Genomic DNA, 24512 nt, shown 5'->3' with positions numbered 1-24512 from the left:
TGCAAAAGAAAAACTTTTATAAGGGTTGTATAACTGATCCTAGGTACTGTTATGATAACTATATCATGGACAAATGTGACAATTAACACAGTTGGTCTAAGAGAATTGAAGTCTGACCTCACAATCTAGCATAAGCAGAACTGTACAGTTTTAAGTAAGAGCCATTTGATTCACAAGTTTTTAAACGATCTTTGGGATTGAGCTACTGGATGAGAGTTCACTGAAACAGCAGCAATATGATATCCCTTTTCATATGTGTCTGGTAAACAGGAAGGTAATGATTTGGGAGAGTTTAGATCATGAAGATTGAAAATCTTGAAAATAATAATAATTATTATCTAAAGTTATTGTTATTATTTAAAGTTATTACAAGTAACTTTAAAAGTATAGACTTTCTAAATAATATCAACAAATAATCAAAATGTCTCCAGGTGAATTTCATTTCTTTTCATATATATATATATACACACACATATACATATGTATGAATATATATATATATAACTACACAGATATACATACACTCATATATACACATATATTTACATATATACACATACACATAAATTAGACATACATATAATGCTTATTTATATGAATATAAATATATGTATATGCAATATATACTTTCACATATATGTAAATAAAGTCAAGATTCTCTACAGGCCTTTTAAAGTCTTTTATAAAACCTATTTCTAGGGACACCTGGATGGTTCAGTCAGGTAAGTGTCTGACTCTTGATTTTGACTCAGGTCATGCTCTTATGGTTCATTAGTTCGAGCCCTGCATCGGGTTCTATGCAAGCAAGCGTGGAGTCATTTGGGATTCTCTCTCCCTCTCTCTCTTGTGTGTGTGCACGCATACACATACACACACACACACACACACACACTCTCTCTCTCTCTCTCTCTCTCAAATTAAATAAATAAACGTCAAAAAAAAAAAAAAAACACCTATCTCTACATTCTAGAGAGTGACACTGGCCTGAAAACATGTAATTTTATGAAGCCATGTGAAACTTTTAAGTAAGTACTTAAAACTTTTACTCCAATGTAGTATTCTGCAGTATTCTGCTTGAATGTGTGTTGAGAAGAGAGTAAGCTAGTGCTAACTTTAGACCATTTATTTTAAAACTGCTCCGTGGGTAAAAAGACTAGCTGGGTGATTTAGTCACTGATATCCTCATCACAGATAGTGCTTAAGTGTCCAAACCTGTGGTGATAACTTACAAGAATAATTGAGATCTGTCTCTAATGTATCCAGTCAGATAAGCAACACATATTAACTCATAATATATTTAAATTAACAGGCAACTTCCTTAATTGACAGACTTCTATGTATAAGGCACTGTGCTAGCTAGCTTCTATAGAAAACAGTAACTAATATTTCTTGAATTATTTCTTGAAATCTGTTAGGCAGTGTGACAGATAGAAGCTTTAACTAAAGTTATTTTATTAATCCTCACAATAACCCCAAGAGACAAGCATTAACTTTCCCTCATTTATAAATGAGGAAGTGAAGACTAACACACAGCACAGCCAATAATATAAATTCAAGCCTGTCCATCTCTGTCTGCTATCCTTTGGCAACAGAGATTACAGTCATTTCCCCTACCCTCAAGGAGATTCCAGTTATACAGGGGAGATAAGATGAACACAAATAAGGGAGTAAAGGTAAAACAAGATAGGAAGTGATAAAGGCTCCCTACTTTTTTTAAAAATTTTTTTTAATGTTTGCTTGAGAGAGACAAGAGAGACAGAGCAGGAGCCAGAAAGGGGCAGAGAGCAGGGGAAACACAGAATGCGAAGCAGGCTCCAGGCTGGCAGCACAGATCCTGCCCCAAGGTTCGAATGCACGAACCTTGAGATCATGACCTGAGCCGAAGCTGGACACTTAACCTACTGAGCCACCAGGATGCCCTGAGGGTTCCTAGTTTTTAAAGAAGAAATTACTCCTGAATAAAAAGGATCATTTAGCTTGAGGGGCACCTGGGTAGCTCAGTTCTTGATTTCGGCTCAGGTCACGATCTCATCATTTGTGAGTTCAAGCCCCACTTCTGGCTCTGCGCTGACAGCATGGACCCTGCTTGGGATTCTCTCTCTTCCTCTCTCTCTGCCCCTCCCACACTTGCACACAGGCTATGCTCACTCTCTTTCTCTCAAAATAAATAAACTTAAAAAAAAAAAAAAGATCATTTGGTTTGAAAGACTGATTACACTGTCACTATGCTAACAGTAACCCTGACCCAAGAAAAGCTAAACTTGGACATGAAAAACAAAATATGTATCTTTAAATGATCTCATGGGGATTTATAAAGATTTCTGCACCTTTTAACCAAATGACCTGTGAGTAGTCTGTTTATATGTACTCTGCTATAAAATCTTTTGTTTTTATTTTTTTTTAAGTTTATTTATTTTTGAGACAGAGAGAGACAAAGCATGAACGGGGGAGGGGCAGAGAGAGAGGGAGACACAGAATCAGAAGCAGGCTCCAGGCTCTGAGCCATCAGCCCAGAGCCCGACGCGGGGCTCGAACTCACAGACCGTGAGATCGTGACCTGAGCTGCAGTCGGACGCTTAACCGACTGAGCCACCCAGGCGCCCTATAAAATCTTTTTAAAAGAATATCCACTTTTCTCCCTGATTGCTCACAAGATAAAAGGGGGAAAATGGCCATTAGAAGGGTCTGATACACAGCTGAGAATCCCAGATACACAACAGGGTGATGTGTTATGATATAGGACACAGAGCACCATGAGTATGGAATTTACGAAATTTCAGAACCATACTGGGAATTCACTCACCAATACATCCAGTAAATAAGTAAACAAGTCCCTGCTAACAGATCACTCTGGGCCAGGTCAAGAGGAGGGCACACCGGACAGTCAAGTCCTGCCTCAAATGCATCTTCTGAACGGCCATCCTCAGATGAAATGCATTATTACCACTACTGCGCAATTACCATTTCAATTATATCCCTCACAAACAGAGCAGGTTTATTTGTGATTCGCTTTAATTAGGTAATTTTAGTTTCATTTCTTTAGTAATTGATTTGAATACAACAGAATTAATAATTGCCTCATATCTGCACAGACGTTTCTTTTCAAACAAGGACTGACTGCACTCAGATGAGGAATGAAAATATCTAGTCATTGATGCAGATATCTTGTGTTTTATTGGCAATGCTTTTCCCTCTTTTTTTTTTTTTTTACTATTATTACAGTTGTTGGTGTAAAAGCATATCCTTCGTAGAAGACTATTTAATATAACATGTTTGTGGAGTCTATTTCTTAGCTATTTGATTCAAGTTTTTTCTTATATTCTTTGTATCTAACAAAATAATACCTACCATTCTGGTTTACTTACCATGTGACAGTCACCATTCTGGAGACTTTATGTATATTATTCCTAATGCTCGCCACTCCTCTGACAAGGCAGATATTAATGTCCCTGTTTTACAAACTGAGATGCCAAGACATGAAATATCTGCCTAGGGGTCACAGATCTGACATACAATACCAGGACTCAGTTTTTTACACTATGGAGGAAGGGGAAGGGAAAATTCATTTAATCCTGTAATTTAAAAAATATATATGCTTATTATTTTCTAGTAATAAAATGCTTAAGTACTGCCAGGAAGAGTAAATTCCTCAGGGACTGCTTAAATAAATATTTAAGTTCAAGTTTTAATGAGCACATTGTACGTTACATGTGAAAGCATTTCAAATAGTGTAAAGTATCTTAAAAATAAAATGTTACTTTTAATAGGCTTAAAAACAGTTTTCTTAAGCAAGTTAAACATATACCCTGATCTTGTTTTTATTATTTATGAGCTTAGCAAACTTTTCATTCAACAATCATACATGTGTAAAGTTCGTCTCATGTCTGATAAATTTTTACTGCAGTATTATCACCAGGTTAATTTTAGAAGAGTATTCCAGTGGGTAAAAGCCAACCTGGGAATTCTAAGTCTCTGACAGAGTATGGTCTCAAGAAAGTCTTTTAAAACACTCAGTGCTTGTGTCTTAGATACTTCAGGAGGAAAATGGAAAAACAACAGATCAGAGAACAAAAACTGGATGCAAAACCCCATCTCATCTGCTCAATATCAAGTTCCTTCCTCATTGCCACCTCCCAAGAGGGAAAAAAAAAAAAAAAAAGCAGAGAAAGTTCTTACTGTTTCTGTCAGGACTAGGGCTTTCTCTAACTCCCTAACCCCTTTCCCACTGAAGTGAAATAAAAAGGCAGCTGAGGGACAAGACCAAAGTTTACTGTATTGGTGATAATTCAGAAATACAACCAATTAGGGTACCTCTCACACACAGTATATTTATTACACAGTCACTTTTGCAAAAGATAAAAGAAACAGACTAGTCCAAAGTGACCATAAGTAATACCACTGTTTATGATAGCAAGCAACCTACTATAGGTGCTAACAACTTCACTGCTTCCATCTACCCATCTTTCTAGAATGATACCCAGAGTACTTCAGTTATTCTAACCACCCCATCTCCTACTGCCTGGCTTTCAGATATCTGAAGAAGTAAACGTCTTTCTATTGAATCTCAATATTTATCATTCATCTTCTACCAGAAACCATTCCAACCTTATTGCCCATTCTTCATCATTCAAACAGGTAATTTCTTTAATTAGTTCATAAATAAATTCTTTATACTTTCTGAAAGAAGAAAAAAAGGAAGGAAAGATACTATTTTTCTTTTGTCCTATTCCTCTCTCTGGTAGATCCAGGAACTCTAGTGGATTCTGTGGCTTACCCCTCACTGCTGCACTCACCACATTTATTCTTTCTTTCTTCTTGAGCTAGCTGGTTTTTTAGTTCCCTTATACTTCACACCTCTGCTCTTCCCGTTCATATAATTGAAGTTATTTTCACAGGTCCTACTCCCATTAGTAACATACCACAGCTGTCTTGCCAAAAACAGTGTATCCTTAAAAGATTTAATATAAAAGTTAGCAATACTCAATGGAGTTTTAAATTGATGAACATGAGGGGCGCCTGGGCGGCTCAGTCTGTTGAACGTCAGACTTCGGCTCAGGTCATGATCTCGTGGTTCATGAGTTCGAGCCCCACATCAGGCTCTCTGCTGTCAGTGCAGAGCCCATTTGGGATCCTCTGACCCCCCTCTCTCTCTCTGCCCCTCCCTCATTCTTTTTTTTCTCTCTGTCTCAAAAATCAATGAACATTTAAAAATATTTTAAAACTTTAAAAAATAAACTGATGAACATGAAAAAGAGACTAAGGCACTTTTTAAAAAGTAAACATGATTGTCATCATATACAGGTTACAGCCTTTTTTTTTTTTTTTTTTTTTTTAGGGGGAAAGAGTGTCAATAGAGGACCAGGGCAGAGAAGAGGGAGAGGGAGGAGAGGGAGAAGGAGAGGGAGAAGGAGAGGGAGAGAGGGAGAGAGGGAGAGAGGGAGAGAGGGAGAGAGAGAGAGAGAGAGAGAGAGAGAGAGAGAGAATCTTAAGCAAGCTCCTCGCTCAGCGCAGCTCCCTACACAGGGTTCGGTCTCATCTCATGACCGTGAGATCATGAATTGAGCTATAAAAGCAAGAGTCTGACACTTAACCCACTGAGCCACCCAGGTGCCCTTACAGGAGGGAGGGGATAACTTACTCCACTCAGATTTATTTTGGTATCATAATGCTATGTCTCCTTACCATTTCTGGAAGTACACTGATATGTATATTACTTCAGTATCTCATGGTATGAATGAATATCACTCATAAAAAAAAATGCAGCATATATTACTTTATTTGGAAATTCCACTGTATTATAGGAATTAAGAAAATACCTTATACTAAGACTAAATCTAAAATGATATTGAAGGAGTCTGAAGACACCATTTGTATATGAGAATACCCCTGACTTCAGTATTTATCATTAATGGCAATAGTCTATTTTCATTACTGTATAACATCATTGAAATTTCAAAGTTAAATCCATGTGATCAGAGCTATCATTGGTTCTTACAGAAAAGTTTCAGACTTTTTGTTTGAGAAGATGTCTGACTGAATTAGGGTGTTTTTTAATTACACAAGTAAAAGATCTTTTGTGAAAAATCCAAACAATGCAGAACTATTTGGAATAAATGATAAAATGCCCCATTTACTCTCCCAGACTCCAAAATGAATTCTATCAATAGTGTGATAGTTCTTTCTTGTCCTTATTCTTTGCATTCACATGTATGCACATATACAAATGCGCACATAAAAGCACATATGCTTTTAAAACATATATGGCACATTCTTGTACATACAGTTGTATGGCAGCAATTGTTTAGTTAATGAAAGCTTCTCTGATTTGCTGAAAAAATATTATCTCTTCAAATTCATTACCAGCTATTGTACTCAAAACTTTGGGGCCAACTAAAACTACTCAAAGTCATAAAAATGTTTTTTTTATGCAAAGAGCCTTACTGTAATAACAATTTATGTAAAAATAATTTATTTTAAATTGTGTTTTTTTTGGGGGGGGGCACAGAAAGAGGTTTCTTTTTTGTCTGTTTTTGTTTCCAAAAAACTGAATCCAAAAACTGTCGTTAGGTCATTAATGTGTCATAGTTCAGACAGATCGTGGTGTGTAATTCATATTTTGAGAGTTTAAAAACAGCAGACTCCCAGAAAATATATTCCATTTTCTAGTTTGCAGTTATGTCCACACAATATCTATTACTGCTTTCAAATATTTTGCAAACATTGAGCATTAGAATAGAATTCATTTCATATTTCAAAATACTATATTAGAATCAGTTTTTAAAGTGTTTGGATTTTAAAGCAATACCTAAAAATGACCAGGTATGATTGGTTATAATGTTTATTTTTTAAACAAGGATCTTTATGAAAATCACCACAAGAAAAAATTCATATTGTTGTAGAAGAAATGAATGGCACCTCTTTAGAACTCAACCAGAAATTCTTAAAGCTAATTCAACAGAAACAGAGCAATGCAGCATCCTAGCACTTCAAAAGATGACCAAGTCCTGCATGCTGTATCTTAGTAAGAAGGTAGGGTTGATACAGTGAGGTGTAATAAGAACTATAACTTCCATGATAATAAGAGAGCAATGACAAAAATGTCAAAGGTGTAGACACCCAGAATGTTAATTTATTAGAACGTGACTTTACACTGATTAATTATATGCTCCACAAAATATCTGGAGTGCATAAGAAAAGTTAATTGAAGCATTTCATTTTGTACATGCCACTAAAATTAGTTTTAAATAAGTGGTAGAGAACTGATTTCAAAATTATAAGTATGTGGAATTCAATCTGTAAACTCTAAATGTGCTATATAAAGATAATAGTAATGAAGATGATTATGGTGACCAGAGAATATTCATGGAAACATTTACATTCACTTGATTCCACTGAACATGATTGTATAGAATTAGAAAACTTAAAAGCTGTTTAGAATCTCAAAAACCATCTTTTAGGGGCTGATCTGAAGATTACAAAATTTTGGGGGTGGGGGGGCCTGGGTGGCTCAGTTGGTTGAGCATCTCAGCTCAGGTCATGATCTCAAGGTTCATGGGTTTGAGCCCCACATAGGGGTTCTCACTGACACAGTGTGGAGCCTGCTTAGGATTTTCTGTCTCCCTCTGTCTCTACCCTTCTCCCGCTTATATGTGTTCTTTCTCTCTCCCTCTCTCTCTCAAAAATGAACATTAAAAACATTAAGATTACAAAATCTTTTTTTAGAGTGAGACACGGTTAAAAACAACACATTCCCAAACAGACAAAATCACAAGTTAGGATTTCAGAATTATTTCAATACCTAAAAATTTAACTTTTCAAACTTCCTCAAATAGGTCAGAAACACATTACTTAAATATATATATTGAATATAATCATAAGTTTTTCCTTAATTCAACAAATAACTACTAGAGAATGAAGAGATAGGGCATGGTCATTTTCCTCGAAGATTCACATCTGGAAAATCTATGAGTAGCATTTCTGTAATCAATGTCTGGCCCCCAAATAAAGCTGTATGCTTTGACAAATATTCTCAAATTCACATCCAGTAATTAAGATAGCCTTCCTTATTAGCTAAACTAAAATACCGTACTTTTGTATAAAATCTCATTTGCTATCATCAGACTACTACAATGATTTCATGAAACTGGTGTAATATTTGTTCCTCTTGACCTATAAACTAAGAGAACTTCTAGATCCCCAACTAACTTAAGGTGTCCTTCTCAGGTGGCAGTGCTATCTCCCATCTTCATTTAAAACTTTAAGGGGCACCTAGGTGGTTCAGTCAGTTAAGGGCCCTCCTTTTGATTTCAGTCATGAGTTGGAGCCATATACAGCCTCATGTTGAGCCCTGTGTTGAGTCCCCTGTTGGGCTCCTCACAAGGCATGGAGCCTGCCTAAGATTCTCTTCTCTTTCCCTCTCCCACTGTCCCTCCCCAGCTCGTGCTCTCTGCTCTCACTCTCTCTCTCAAAAACAAACAAACAAACAAACAAACTGATTTTAAGACATCTTAAATTGCTGACCATATCACCTATCAACGTTTCTGTGAAGAGAAAATAGAAGTTTGAATTTAAGGTAATAGTAGTTGGAGTATCCTTGTATACATTATAAGATTATTTTTAGAGTTAAGCTATGAAATCAACAATCAACAAATCTAAATCAGGAATGTAAAATTACACTGAAGAAAATGAATCCAACCTAGGCTAGCAAAATTGGTTGTAACCTGATTACACGTAATAACATGAGTTAAAGACTGAATCCGGAGGATTTAGCCAAGGAAGCTGAGAAAAAAAATAACTCCTACAAGTATTTTGGCTGAACCTATATCTATGCAATGTAAATCCATGTCCATCCAGAGAAGAAGAAATTAGACAATGGACTTAACCATAATGACCCAAATGGCAATGCTATCTCTATCGTGATGCTGAACATATTAGACTCTCTTAGTCTGAAGCCATTAAACATTTGAATTATATAACTAACTCCTTTTCTTCAGATTCTTTGCTTACCAAGTGACCTTTGCTGATCACCCCTATAGGTCAGTTCACAAGAACAAAATGTTCTGGTCAAGCCAAATGGAGTCATCCAGATCCTCTATTATTTGGTTGGGGTTTGTTGTTTGTTTTATTTTTAATCAATGTACAGACATAAATTGGCCTTCTGATTTTAAATATCAATTTTATAAACTTGTTTATATAAGTCAATCCGGAGATCTGAATCCACTCTAAGTGTGCTGCCAATCAAGTTTCAGAACTTGTAAGGCTTATGGCCAAATCTTGCATCATAAAAAATTTCTTGGGGAAATGTTAACCTTTGGGAACCTACTTGAAAGCTTGTTGCATTTTCATCGCTGTTTCACTGTGCATCTTCAAATTTATATACTTTTGAACAACTCTTGGTGGTAAAAGGTGAGAAGCAATTCATTCATTTATAATGGATATAACTCACAGTAAGTATACCACACTTATTTGCTTCTAAATGCAATAGGATTATTAATGTCTCAAATAAAATATGGATTCATTTGGAACCTGAAAGACAATATCCCTCTCTACAAAACTCTTAACATATTTTTTGTGCCCCAGCATCAGCAGTGCATCACACAAAGTAACTCCTTAATAAATGTTTACTGGATCAATGATTGAACGATGAAAAATATCTCTCTAGAGAGTTCTGAATCTCCATATACAGGAAATCTCAGATGAAGTATTTCCATCATTAACATTCATTTGGAATTCTATGGTGTCTCAGGTAATCAAAGCTTACATTTTTAAGATGGAGTTCTATTATGGATATTTTGAGATAATAAATAAATTAATTAAGATGTTTTCCATATCACATCCTAGGTAATTCTACCCCAACAGGCAGAGTATTATAAACTTAAAAACAAGTTAAATAGGTACTAAACCATTTTCAAATAATATGTATCATGTATGTATATTTATCTTAAAGTTTAAAAAAAAAAAGCCCTGGACAAAAATACTAAATATCCATCTATCAATGTGGCAGAACTGGCCAGGAGCTAACAAATCATTCCTCATCTATTTTAAATTATATATTTATAAAGAAACAGGTTACAGAGTAAAGACAAATCATTACAGTAGAAGCACTGGAGTATATGGTATACATTAAATTTATGATTTTTAAATATAAATAACCCTAATAGATAGGATACTAAATATACCACAAAAACTTAAAGAGAAGGGCCAGCATATTTTGTTTAAAAATCGGTGAGTCAATCGCTTCAACTAATCCAAATTCTGAGACTAGCATAAGAAGACCCCATTAAGCAGAGAGAGTTCATTAAAACCTGTATTCATACATTTCAATATAGAATTTTGACTTAACAGGGCAAGTAGGAAAATAAAATCACTGATCAAACGCTGGGACTGACTCGTGGAATAATTTTTTCAAAATACTAAACTACTGTTCAAGTCATACAGTAGCAAATAACAAAATCACAAGCTACCTATGAGATTTCCAGTATAATCTGTCCATATGCCTGATTGCTATCTTCTTCCAAATCCTACATGTGCTTCAAACTCTCTGGATCCAGAATTAAACTAAACTAAATCTTTTCCTGGAAACCTCTCCAGTATTTCCTATCCTCCCTAATGGAACCTACTACCATTTATCCAATAATCTAGGAGTCACCATCATGAACTTCCTTCTCTCCTTAATCCTACTATCCAAGTCCAATCCACTTTGAGCTATGAAATATTTCCCAAATCCTTTTCTTCCTTTTTGTCCCCACTATCACCAGCTCTCACAACTTCTCACTCAACCATTGCAATAGCTGTTAAAAATACCCCTGCATCTAGACAGGTCCTCATCCACAATCTTTTTTTCCCCACAATACAGCCAGTGTGATCCATGTCAATCAAAAGACAGAAGTCATCTGCTTTGTTAAAAGCCTTGGCTCCCTTGAAAATGAAATCCAAAATTTCTCTTATACAAGATATTCCTTCATCTTGCCTGATTAATTGTGCAGAGTCATCTGTGGCCTCAAATCCTGGGCACCAACCTCACACTCTAGAAATACTAACCTGCTTTTATTTTCCAGAACATGCCATGCTATTTCTCAGCTCTCATGGTGGATACTTCATTTACTGAAAAAGCCTTCCACTTCTCTCCTAAGTCCTCTTCCTTTGATAAGTCTCAGCTCAAGCGGCCTTCTAGGAAGACTTTCTGAACTAGTACCACCTTTCATTCCACATAACAATCAGAACACTGAGCATACCACAGTATAATGCTCTGCTTAAACGTCTTTCAAACTAGAATGTGAGCTCCTGGAGAACAGTGTACTATTCACCTCCGGATTTGCCTTGCAGTGCCTGATGCATAAAAGGTAGCTTATAAACTTGCTGAATTAATCAATTAGAATAATACAGCAACATAGCAAATGCCTAGAACTGATAATCATACGTTTTAAGCTTACTTCAGAAGTGAAACAAGTAACTATTATCCCCAAACGCACAATTAGCAACAATCAGGCCTACAATGTGATTAGGTACCACCAAATAAGAATTTATGGTACCACCAGAAGCATCAAAGGAGGTGAAATTTTAGATGCAGATCTTCTTTTTAATTTTTTTAAATATTTATTTATTTTTTGAGAGAAAGAGAAACAGAGCATGAGCAGGGGAGGGGCAGAGAGAGAGAGAGAGGGAGACACAGAACCCAAAACAGGCTCTAGGCTCTGCAGTCTCAGCACACAGTCCAATGCAGGGCTCGAATTCATGAACTGTGAGATGATGACCCAATCCAAAGTTGCATGTTCAAATGAATGAGCCACCCAGGTACCCCTAGATGCAGACCTTCTAAGAAAGAATTGATTATAGATATAGATAGGTTTCTCTATCAAAGGAACTTTTTCTTTTTCCATTCTTAATGACTGGTATCCTTGAAGCACCAAAGGTAAGCAATGATTTTCGTTACATATAACCAAAAACATAAAGCTGTAGCCAGGAACACTGAAACCCAATAAAAAGAATTTCCAACACACAAATTCTACTTCTTTGTTAACCAAAATCTTCACACATGCTTTAAATAATAGAAATGCTTTTCTTCAATTTTTACCCTGAATTCTTAGAAACCTCTGTCTCTGTTCCATGGATGTACATAATAAAAAGGAAAGAGCAAATGATCTGAATTTCAAACAGAAATGGATTTGAAAACAAACTCTTTTTATTATGAGTCACTGATCGATGATAAAGCAAAGACTCTTCTGAGTGATAACAGCAGTGATTATTTATTGCATCTAAGCATACACCAGCAACTGTGCAAGTATTTTGTACGTATTACTTCATTTAAACCTCACAGCGGTCCACTGAAGTAGGTATGGCTTATCCCTGTTCTACAGATAAGGAAACTGAAGCTCAGAGACATGAAGTAACACATCTAAGGTCACACAGCAAGTGGGAATTCTAACACAGGCATGTATAACTCCAAAGCCTGTATTTTTAAACACTTACAATCTATTGCTTCTGTGTCTCAGTTTTCTGTAATTATAAAGTGGAAGAATTACTTCCCTCACAGAGCTGTTATGGAGACTAAGTGAAATAATATGGACGTATCTAGCATAGTGTTGGGCATCCTATATATATTCAATAAATTATGCTCTCCGTCCTTTCCTCACTCCAGTGTAAACATTTATCATAAGGGATATATAGTTCCCAAATACTTCTTACCTATTTCAAAGCATAGACATTCTGAGTCTTGATTAATTCCAAAAGGAAAATACTACCAGGTCCATAAATATATTTGATCCAAACAGATATAAAGGGGAAAAAAATCAAAGAAAAAACCCAACACATTCCACCTAAGTTGATGACTGTCGCCCTGCTATTGATTGTTCAGAACATCATAAGATCAAAATATATCAATATTTAAAGTTAGGAGAAAAGAGCATGGGACCCAGAAATCTCAATTCATTACAGCTTGAAGGAAGACTCCCAAAAGAACCTAATAAATCATGTTACATTAAAAAAAAACCAAAACGTACTTCCAGTAGGGAAGACAGATTTGGAAAAAGACAGAGGCAATAAGGATAATACTTGTATAATAAGTTGATTTGTTTGTCGAAGACAGACTTTTATGCTTATATTGAAGCAGTCTAAAACTGCCAGGAGGGGGAAATGAGGGGCAAATAAAAATATACAACATTTTTACTGTTAATTCCCTACACATACATACTTCCTATAGTTTCTTTTTTTCCTTTTGGTTTAGTTCATAACCATGATACTTACCTCTGATAGGTGTAAAGAAATAAAATCAAACTTGGGGCGCCTGGGTAGCTCGGTCGGTTAAGAGTCCTACTCTTGATTTCAGTTCAGCTCATGATCTCAGGGTTCATAAGATGCAGCCCCTCACTGGGCTCTGTGCTGACAGTGAGGAGCCTCCTTGAGATTCTTTCCTCTCTTTCTGCCCCTCCCTGCTCTCTCTCTCAAAATAAACTTTTAAAAAAAATTTTTTTAATGTATATATGTTTTTTAATGTTTATTCACTTCTTAAGAGACAGAGACAGAGTGTGAGCAGGACAGGGGCAGAGAGAGAGGGAGACACAGAATCTGAAGCAGGCTCCAGGCTCTGAGCTGTCAGCACAGAGCCTGATGCGGGGCTTGAATTCACGAACCATGAGATCATGACCTGAGCCGAAGTCAGACGCTCAACCGACTGAGCCACCCAGGTGCCCTTAAACTTTTTTTAAAAAAGGAAATAAAATCACACTTTTCTCTTCATTTCCAGACTAGTAAAAAACTAAACGTATGCTGGATGGATATATATATATGTATATACACACATACGCATCTAAGTACAATAATTCAGCACAGAGTGAGTTCTTACATCAAGCCCATCTGGTGTTATATTAGGGTGTAGATCCCATGGAAATCCAACCAAGAGTGACTGCCAAACGAAGCCACAGAAGACAATTCAGAAAGCTGGTCAGTCCCATTAATATAAACAATAGATATATTTTTTTTTTAATGTGGGCTTTGGAGAATGGGGGGAAGGTTTTAAATTTTTTTTTTTTTAACGTTTATTTATTTTTGAGACAGAGAGAGACAGAGCATGAACGGGGGAGGGTCAGAGAGAGGGAGACACAGAATCCGAAACAGGCTCCAGGCTCCAAGCCATCAGCACAGAGCCCGACGCGGGGCTTGAACTCACAGACCATGAGATCATGACCTGAGCCGAAGTCGGCCACTCAACCGACTGAGCCACCCAGGCGCCCCTAAACAATATTTTTAAAAGTGCATGAGAGCATCTGATATCACTCTACCTTCATAATAACCTTCCTCTACTTCTATAATACAGTTTTGTCACCAAAACATGAATCAGTATTGGACATGGCAGGCACCCTGAGATAATAACATTATAAAGAGGTATAAGTTAAGTGATGTAACTAACCCACAAGGTAAAATCACAGTTTTATGTCCCAATCCTGACAACTCCATCCTTCTGTTAAGGGACCTAAAAGGCCAACTGATTTCTTCAGACCTCCATTTCTACATAAGAAAAATGGAAATCATAATACACTTCTGCTTCACTAGGCTCTAAAAATGGAAACTAGCTAAGAAAAAAAAAATGAATGTGAAGCACTCTGAAAAGAATAAACTAGATTCCCTGACCTGATTATTGGTCAGAGTCTTGTAAAACTAGAATTACTACTTCTTCCAATTCCACACATGCCACCTGGCCATCAAACTGACTGGTAAATAGTATTGACGGCAAAGGTGATCCACATAAAAAGTTTTAAAGCAATAGAAACAAAATCTGTGTCACAATGTATTTTCACACCATTAACTACCTCCAAGGGAAATCTACTTATTGGCATTATAAAAGTAGAAGATAAAACGTGTAAGGTTACAAATTTTTGAACCTTAAATTTTGTTTTAAATAGTCGGCAGCACGTATACATAGAGCAGTTTGAAACCGATATGGAAGCAACTATGCAAGAACTGGAGAGGAGCTAACCCAGAAACAGAAGGAATCACAAAGGCCAAAATACAATATGGATTATTTTTATATTGTTCTGTCTGAGTTGTCTGTTGCACATTCTTAACTTTCAGATTCTATTTTTAAAATCACTTAACACTGTGTATTTCCAGTAGCCATCAAGGCATATACTGTCATCCCTGACACTGAAGATTGTCAGCAGACTCAATATGCACACTAATGATCTCAGGCAACAATGCCCATCTTCTTTATCAAAGAGATCTTATTCCAGAAGAAAAAGTCTAAAATTCTCTAAGAAAATTCATTCTAAAACATAGGAAGTAGCTACTGTAAAATGGTAAGATCCATATCGCCCCTCAATTTTTAAGATTATCTTACGTGCTAAATTTTAAAACCCCAAACTGTCAGACATCATAACATTTTTAGTTTTCCCCCAAGTTGCCGATGCTCGTTTCTAGCACTGTCAAATAATGATAGCTGCTGTCATTATTTTTTATACAATAACTGGCAGCAAGTTGTACAGACACCCTTCATCTTAGAACGGTCATCAAATAACGTAAATTAAGGACTAGTACTTTGTGCTAAAACTGATCACTTTCCTAATACCAAAGTAAATGGGCTATCACTGGTTATTGATACTTTATTGCCAGAATGTTATTTTATTTTTTAAAAAAATCAAAGGTATTAATTCTTTTAATTTTTTTTTTCTAAGCTGCTTTAAAATAACTTTCTTCCTCTTACACATATAGTCCTGTCCTCTCCTTGCTGCTACTGAAGGTTATCTTATTCTGTCACAAAGGTAGTCCCATTACTTTGGGCTTGAACACTTTCAATCAAAATCGCAATTGTTTTTGGATGCAACAGCCCTTCAGCAAGTATATTCGAAGACATAAAAAAAAATTACAGAAAATAAATAAGCTATTCTTATTTGAAAAAGTTCAACAATTGCATTTAAAAGGATTCAGGAAAACTGGTCATCTCAGACACAAGTGATCTGACAGGCCCCACACACACAAAAACTATTCCAAATCACAGAAAAACATCTGAGTGACCGATTTTAGGTCTCTTGTTCTAAGTAAGAGACAAGAGTCCCTCTTCACCACTATTTGCCTTGGCAATCTAAAATGCTGATATTCTCCTAGATCTAACAGAAAGGAAAAATGGGTATCTTCTCCATCTAACACCTAAGTGGGTAACCTAGATACTGTAAATAGAGGCTACATAAAGGATGCAACACACAGCTCTGAAGTGAGAGCCAAATATTTAACCTGCAACTCTTTGGAAAACAACACGAAAACATGTGCAGCTTAGCCAAAGATTGTATTAACATGGGATTGCCACGGGCTAGTAAGTTTGGGTGGGTGGGGGGGGAACTCTTTACCACATAATTTTACTGTTGTTGGGTGAGAAAAGCTCAAATGTTAAAAGCATAGTTCTTATTTGTTCAAATTGATCATACCCACACTCTGCGATGTTTACTTAAAATAAACGGATGAACTGCTTTTTTGAAGAGTACTTGTAAAACCAGAATCAAATTCACAAATAAAGGAGCCAATTAACAAGTATTTTCCTGCTGATATCCTAGTGGTGGCCAGGGGATGACAGCTAAGAGTCTATGATTATTCAAAGTTTCTAAAGTTTCTAAAGCTGACAGCTAAATATTAAGCTAACAGAAATTTTCGTATCAATCTATCTTTACTCTTTAGGAAATGAAACAAAAATTATCAGAGAAATAAAAATCTATTCTACCAAGGAACTAATAACATTAAATGTTAAAATATAAAAATTGTATTACCTACACTGTAATAGTAGTACAACTTTTGTTAGATTATAGCCAACTAGCCAAAAAATAAATAAATGCTACAAGATGCATTACAAAAGATTAACACTATAATTTAACATACATTCACTCACTCACTATTAGTTTTTCTTTCTATGTGATAAACGAATTTCAAAGACTGCTTCCAGAATGAAATATTCTGGGAAATGCTTCCCAGTAATAAAAAGATAACTTTTATGTAAGTAAATTCACATAGTTCAATCAAAATTTCAAGCCAATAACTAAGATCACTTCAAGTTAATGAACTGCAAAATGTATTCAACAGTACTCTATATACTTTTGCTTATAATTCAGAAGTCTTTACTATTTACAAAACCAGTAGTTTTATAATAACCTCAAGTTTTGAGAACTATAAGAGGAAACTGGAAAGGAAAATTCGTTCTCTCTGGATAATCAGAATTAACTTGAAAATATATTCATAATTTAGTAGCTGATTCAGTTTCCTTCAGTTATTAAATCTTTGTTTAAAAAAAAAAAAGGGAAAAAATTTCCTTTCCTTCACACATCACCCAAATAGAAAACTTTCAAATTAAGTTATATTTACATATAAGCCAGATGTCCTTTCTACACAAGAATATAACACATACAAAAGTATAAGGGAAACATAAGATGTCAAATTACGTTTAAGGCGTAATAGAGCATTTGCACCTAATAACTAAACTGATAAAACATTATAATTAAGAGAAAACAAGCCATATTCTTAATGAAGTATTTTGTCTTCTGTCACGGACAGCATACAAGTTGCTCTTTTATTACACAAAAACAATGTTTACTACATCAATGAATGACTCTATCAAAAATAGTGGCCCAGACGGTCTATTCCTGCAAGTTCAAAACATCCTTCCTAACGTTCACAGTTCTTCCCTGGATAGTCTAAAACAAAATGCTTTCATTTTGTTGGAGAAATGGATTTAAATCAGATCCATAAATTTTCCATTACACTTCACTTCCAATGCTTTAGAGGAGAAACGTTCACATATTAAAAAAAAAAAAAAAGTAACATTGCGATTCTACCACTGATGGATTAGCTTTACACCAAGGCAATGGTAAAATCATTTCATTTTTTCTACTGTGAAGAGTCCTTTGGAAGTGACTTGTTTCCATATTCTTTTATCCAACAACAACAACAAATCTAGTCACAAACCTGGCAAGTCAAAACAATAACCAGCAAAGTCTAACATTTCTTACCTGATACAGGTAAGCACCAGCTCCCAAATGCCACCTTGGGATAGGTCAGACTAGTAAGCAGGCTCATGTTTTATGATACTAGAATGGACAGGAATAAATCTGTGTTGTTCTTTCTTTAGCAAAATCTATAGCAGCAGCTACACCACAATGTGAGAGGACCCCAAAGACCTAACAAATTCAAGTGTGTCGCTAGAGAAATAGGAAAAAAAAAATCATAAAATGAAGACTTACTGCTTGTCATGTGACTTGGTGAGGCGTGCTGTCCATTGGGTGTGCTTGAGGTGAGGTCAATTGCCATAGTGGAGTGCTCCCTTTCAGGTGAAAGCTCATTGTCACCTGCTTTCACAAAATAAAATCTTTTGGTCTCTGTTCATTGTCACATAAAATCTAATCACCAACTTTGCTTCATACATGCAGAGGCATGCACAGCTTTGAAATTTTAATGTAATCCATTTTTGCCTTAAAAGAAACTATAAGGAAATATAATTTAGAAATATATAGCAAATGAATGAAATGAGGAAAAGCCATGACCAGCCCACAATAAAAACTACAAAATCTGATTATCACAGTATTCTTAACTGTAAAACACGAACAAGTGGAATAGTCAATTTCTAAAGTATTTTTCAGTTGAAAAACTAAATTTTCTTTGAACACCTAATTTAACCATTAAGCATAGAGCATTTATAATGAGCATTTTTCCAAAATGCTATCGGAGAGTTTGATGTTTAAAAGGAAAGTTTCCTAAAAAAAGGTCAACTTAAGGAGCTTTCACATTATGTGTGTGAAAAATTAGGTTACAAAGTAGTAAATATTTAGCACATGCCATATTAGTAGACATATATGTAAGCTGACATTCTAAACTTAAAGTAAATGAAAAACCCTAGTAGAAAAGTGTTGATCTGCTAAGCTACTTACTACTGATTAAAATGTTATCATGAATAAAGTGTATTTCTATATTCCCTTCGTTTTGCTTCTGTGCTGTTATTTTCTCCAACTCATTTAAAGGTGAAATTGTGAACAGATAGAAAATAAGAGTATAGAATTCTTGACAAACAATAGTTCAGAAAATAAAATACTAGAAACACAAATGTAACTTTATTACCAATAACAAATTAATGAAAATGAATACTTACACGTTATATAGCCATCAATAGCCTCTGTTTCCATAGTCAAAGTGCAGTGCTGCAATACAAAAGATTATACCCTTTACACAATGATCCCTTTCAGTATCTGCCATTAAATGCTTAACTTATTTGAAGCTCCAAGCAATTAGCCCATGTTGGTGCTGCTGCAACCTGTGCCCAAGAAACATACTACAGTGTACTGTATGTGCTCATTTGCAAGTCAGTGAACTCTTTCTGCAAATGATCTGATTCCTGCTGGAGATAGGATAGGAAAGATAAGTGTGCTGTGAGATGGGCTGTAGCAAGAAAGGAATGACTCTCTTAATCAGAATTTACTTAAAGAAAGAAAACAAGAGGGTACACCTCAAATGTGCCAGCTTTAACTGGGATAGAAGTATTTTACCAGTCACTACTTCCCATAATCACACTGCAGTTTGAGGACTTCCCTGGTATACAGATAGCTCTATTCACAATTGTTGCAAGTTGGTTCATCATGTTCTAAGAGGGAGGAGGGAGGACAAACAAACATAACAAAACAAAATAAAACAAAAATTTAGTGCCCAAGTGTGTCTGGAAGGTTTCTGCAGCAGTTACCTTACTCCCAGACTTGTATTGACATTTTAGCCTACACTAAGTTCTGTGGAAGCACCTGTTCAATGTAACCTTAATTTCCTGCCAGACCATGGTTGGATACAAATGCCAAGCCAACTTAATAGATTCTGATTTTGAAAATTTCATAAACTTTTTGCTCTCAGGAAGGGAATCACTTTTTTAAAGTTTGGGGAATTATTTCCATGCACCAATGACACAAAACAAGAAGTTAATTCTCAGAAACAAAAGTAAATTGTATGAGATGACACCCCCTAGCTTTGATTTCACATAATGAGAAGATCGATAAGCTAACTGTATTCTTTGAAGGAAAAAGTTTAAAGAATTGACATGTCCTGAGGAGATTTTTACTTATTTTTTTTTCCTTTGGCCCTGGTCCTTTTTGCCTTTAGTTTCAAAACTCTCTCTGCACCAGCAGCTAAATTATTCACAATGAGCCATTTCTGTATTGATCGCCAAGTATATTTAGCCCTGGCTCCTGGAATTTCTCCATTACTTACTGGAAAACAGGCAGCTTCACTTCTTGTCTCCAAAACCACTTCCCTTCTCCCTCCCCTCCCCTTCTTCACCACCACCCTCCCCACTCCCCCCCCCAAAAAAACTTTTCTTTCTTTCTTTATGGAATAGTCAGATCAAATTCCCAACTCAGTCACTACATAGCACTTAAATTTCAACCTGCTGTACTGTTATCAAATTCTTTCAAATTATGATTACATAAGGTTTTCAAGAAAGGCATCCGTAAAGTTTAAAAGGGGAGCAGTTTCTTCGGATATTTTACAAATGAGTTTATCTCTTTAAAAATGTACACATTTAACACACACATATTAAAAAGAAAGAAACGTCAGAGAGAAGCGAAAGAAGTCTGCCCCATCAATGAAATGGTTATTAACCCTCAGAGGAGAGAAAGAAAAAGAAAAGGAGAAAGAGAAACGAAATGTACATACAAAAGAAATTGTCCTTTGATTAAAAAAGATTCATCACCATTTCCAGCTCTGTCGGGAGATCTCAGCTTCTTCTAACCCCTCAAAGAGGAGGTGACAATGTCGGGCTGAAGATAAACGGAGAAAGAAAGAAAGAAGTTTTTGTGTTTCCCCCTCTCTCTTTCCCTCCCTGGCCCCCTCCAAGCCAAGCCCCCTGCAGAGTTCAAGGCGAGGAGGAAGGAAAAGCACTTTACAGGTGGGTCATTCCGAGCCCAAATCCTGCAAACAGATCGGCTGATAAACAAAACCAAGAAATGAGAGAGAAGGAACACCCCCCTCTCCTCCTCCTCCTCCTCGTCCTCCTCCTCCTCCTCCTCCTTCTACCCCTCCCCCTCGTCCCTTTGGGATGGTCTAGTAGGAAAAGTCACTCAGGAATGGCACCACGTACTTTCAGGAAAGAGGAGAAAAAAAAGAGGGAGAGAGAGAGAGAGAAAGAGAGAGAGAGGTCAGTCAGTGCTCCAGCAATGCGATTAACAAGAAGAGAAAAAACTTGATCCACCGGTTCCTTAAGAATCGACCAAAAGCTAAGACAAGAAAACTGAAAGAAAAGGTGGGGGGGGGGGGGGGGGAGTAAGAGGGGAGGGACAGTCAGGCCGAACCCAGCAAGGAACCTAGGCCAACTTCACAGGACTGTTTTTCGCCCTTGGCAAAAAGAAAAAAAAAAAAAAAAAAAGAAAGAAAGAAAAAGAAAAAAAAATTAAATCTTAATTCCATCTCTTTCGCCCATACTAGAACCTGTCAAAGTGATTTAACTGCTGCCTTTTCACATGTGTCATACCAGGTTTTTTGCTTTTTAAAAAATTCCAACAGGATCTGGATATTACCTTCTATCAGGACAGCTGCAATTTATTCCAGGCTACTCAATCTTTCTTGGAATTCAAGTTAAAACAAAGCAAAACAAGTCAAAATCCATGACAGCTACCGAGATGAAAACTGATTAATCAATTAACATCCCCGAAACAAATTACAAGAAGGGGACGATAAATTAAGGCAGAAGACATCATCTTCAACCCGATTCCCTGAGCGTCCTTTTACAGAAATCATTATCCTAATCATAACCACAATCCATCCCGCCCAGAGAAAAATATCTATATTATCATTATTACTGGTTAACAGCAACAAGTCATTTGATCACATCACAGTGCAAAACGAGACGCTATATAATTACACTTAACTTTGAAAACACTCCCCCCCTGCAAATCAGATACACATATTTATATATAATCTATGAATCAGAAGACAAATAAAACAAGAGCTGTTCTTCACCACGCAAAAGCCAAGCGGAGATTTACCTCAGCAGTGCATGCAGTAAAATAATCCCATCACCCTTTTGTTTGTGTTTACTGTTAGTGTATCCTCTCTCTTTCTTTCTTTCCTGTGCCTAACGTGTGTTTGTGCACTGCAGTTGGTGGTGGAAACTAAGGCAGTGGATCTGTAGCTAAGGGTAATCCTGTTTTTACTTCCTCCATCTTCAGCGAGGAGCAGGGTTAGCCCGGGACAGCTGGTCAAACCCCGAGAAACCGATCCGCCGGAGCCCGAGCACATCTCCCCCGCCGGCCGGGCTCGCGCAGACGCCCGCGGGCGGAGGGCGGGCTGGCGGCGGCTGGCGGCGGGGCCCGGGGCGCGGGCAGGCGGACGTGCGTGCGCGCGCGCGCGTGTGTATGCGTGTGTGCGGGGCCTGGGAGCCAGTGCGGGTGCGTCTGTGTGTGTATGTGTGTGTTTGTGTGTATGTATGTGTGTGTGTGTGTGCGTGTGCGCGCGGGCTGGCGAGGGCGCGTGTGCGCGTGTCTGCGCTCTGGGCCGCTCGGCGCGCTCGGCAATCGATTACAGGACAAGTGCTGCCCGGCGGCTCCGCGACGCGCGCACTCCCTGGCGCCCACCCGCGCGCCCGGCCGCGTCGCCCCCGGCCCTGCGGCCCCCAGATGGCGAACCCCGCCCCCAAAGCGGGACCAGGTAACCCGCTTCCGTGAGTGCCACGGCGACCCCAGGTCGCTCCCTCCACCCCAGGCCATAATAAATCTCACGTTTTCAGCCGGCTGGGAAGGAAGAATTGGAGCGGTGAGGGGAGGTTCATTTCGGCCGCTTGAAGTTTTCTTTCAAACTGGGATTTGTGACGAGGCCGGGCCGAGGGAGCGGAACGAAGATCCAGGCGCCCGACGCGGAGCTCAGGCATCGGCGTCCTGGCCGGAGTCGGGTGTGCGCGTGGACCCACCCACTCAGGCTTCGCAATAAACTATGCGGTACAATTTCAGAAAACGGCTCCGGGTAGACCAGGACACGAATCAGGATAGAGGGGTCCTCGAGAACGGATTTGAGAAGTAAATTCAGGTCTGAGATGAAGCTCAACTATTTTGAAAGTGCTTTACAGTGCAATTTTAAAATTAGAGTGTTTACTTGCTTTTTACTGCCCAGGGCTTGCGCCGCATTCACCAAAGTCAAAGGAACGGGTGAGGGTCCAAAAAGTTGGTCCCAGTGACGTGTTGGCCGTCAATATCATCAGGTACAGCACAGCTTTTTTATTTGGGAAGAATGTCTGGACCGTCATGGAAAAAGCAAATGCATATTTCTTCTACAAATAGTAACATTTAGCATCTTACTTGACCACATTTACAAAAAAGAGGGAATAGAGACTTCTATAATTAAAGGGAAAAGGAAAATGAAAGGAGCTGAAAATACTGAACTGTGTAGTCTGGGTGGCTTAAGTTTGAAAACACATGAAATTATCAGGACTGCCAAACAGCATTTCTGAGAAACCGTATCACAGATTGTGAAGAAAATCAATGCTGAAACAGTTAGGAGGAGGCATCATACTCCTACTCCTTTCAAGAATCCCAAAAATAGTTGCTGAGTTGTTGGGTTGTTTTTTTTTTTTCTTCTTCTTCTTCTTTCCTGCTGAGGAAAGCGAAATGCTACATTGAAAATAAAATCATCAACTATATCTTAAGCACTAGTCTGTATGTCTATAAAATTTTGAATCGTGTCTTTTCTTTAGATTTCAAGGAAGGAATTCATTCACATTAATAAACACCAAGTAACAGATACCATAGGACTTGGGTAATAGCTGTATTTAAGTTGCATTGTTAATTAAGAGTTTATGGATTGTATTTTTTAAAAACAATTGTACCAACAGGCTCGTTTTTAATTATGGAAATTGGCAGTTGCTGCCATAGTGCAACAAAGATTAACCGATTTTTCATTGGAGAACAAATTATTTGGGCTCAGGTCAGCAACCACTTGCAGTTCCTGTGATTTCTATATTGGTAAGTCAGGTGTTTTTTGTTTTTTTTAAACCTGTTATCTAAATAAAAGTAATTTTCCTGAAGTCATATTTGGGAAAGCTGTGAACATAGAACCCCACAAATCATTCTAATCATCCCAGTAGAGAGCAAAGATTTTAATCCTAAATTATCTTAGAAAATTGGCATGTTGTTCATAATATATAAATTCCCAATATATAAAGGGTAATATAACTTCCCTGAATTGCCACAAGTCCTTCCTAAAAATTAAGACTGTATTTATCTGCAAAGTTATGGAGGTCCTTGGAAAAGCTGAACCAAAACATATTCAAAATTAAGATGAACTATCTGGATAGCTTAACCAATTTAATTACTAGTAGAAGAGGATCCATTGTGAAGTTTTAAGAAAGTATCCTCAAATTTCCCAAAGCTACCACAGTGGAAATAGTCCTTACCCCTGGCTGATAAGAGCTTAATTTAGCTCCCTTGAAAGCCTATCCTTTTCATGAGTTGCTTTCATTGGCTCCAGAATCACCAGAGGCACACTCTCTCCCTCTAGTGGCTAAGCATTCAGGCTGTTTA

At 37.2% G+C, this 24512-nt stretch overlaps 1 protein-coding gene across 15 annotated transcripts in view; it reads right to left on the bottom strand.

Annotated features, from left to right (window-relative positions):
* Positions 1-22858, bottom strand: part of IKZF2 (IKAROS family zinc finger 2) — a 163926-nt gene extending 141068 nt beyond the window's left edge. For 2 of the 15 annotated variants that reach the window (XM_058706057.1, XM_058706085.1), the window contains exons 1-3: positions 20696-20973; positions 19115-19163; positions 18213-18317 (exon numbers count right to left, since the gene is read on the bottom strand). In XM_058706057.1, coding sequence (XP_058562040.1) covers positions 18213-18317; positions 19115-19163; positions 20696-20698 — 157 coding nt within the window. In that variant the 5' untranslated portion in view covers positions 20699-20973. Of the gene's footprint in view, positions 1-17981; positions 18190-18212; positions 18321-19114; positions 19164-20658; positions 20975-21082; positions 21251-21986; positions 22171-22718 lie in introns of those variants that run through there. The other 13 variants (XM_058706059.1, XM_058706055.1, XM_058706054.1 and 10 more) reach the window with 13 other exon arrangements.
* Between the last annotated feature and the right edge of the window lie 1654 nt (positions 22859-24512).

This window comes from Neofelis nebulosa, chromosome 2 (assembly GCF_028018385.1).
Source record: "Neofelis nebulosa isolate mNeoNeb1 chromosome 2, mNeoNeb1.pri, whole genome shotgun sequence".
Lineage (NCBI taxonomy): Eukaryota > Metazoa > Chordata > Mammalia > Carnivora > Felidae > Neofelis > Neofelis nebulosa.
The sequence above is the reverse complement of the archived record's forward strand: the minus strand, read 5'-3'. Positions and strand labels throughout refer to the sequence as shown.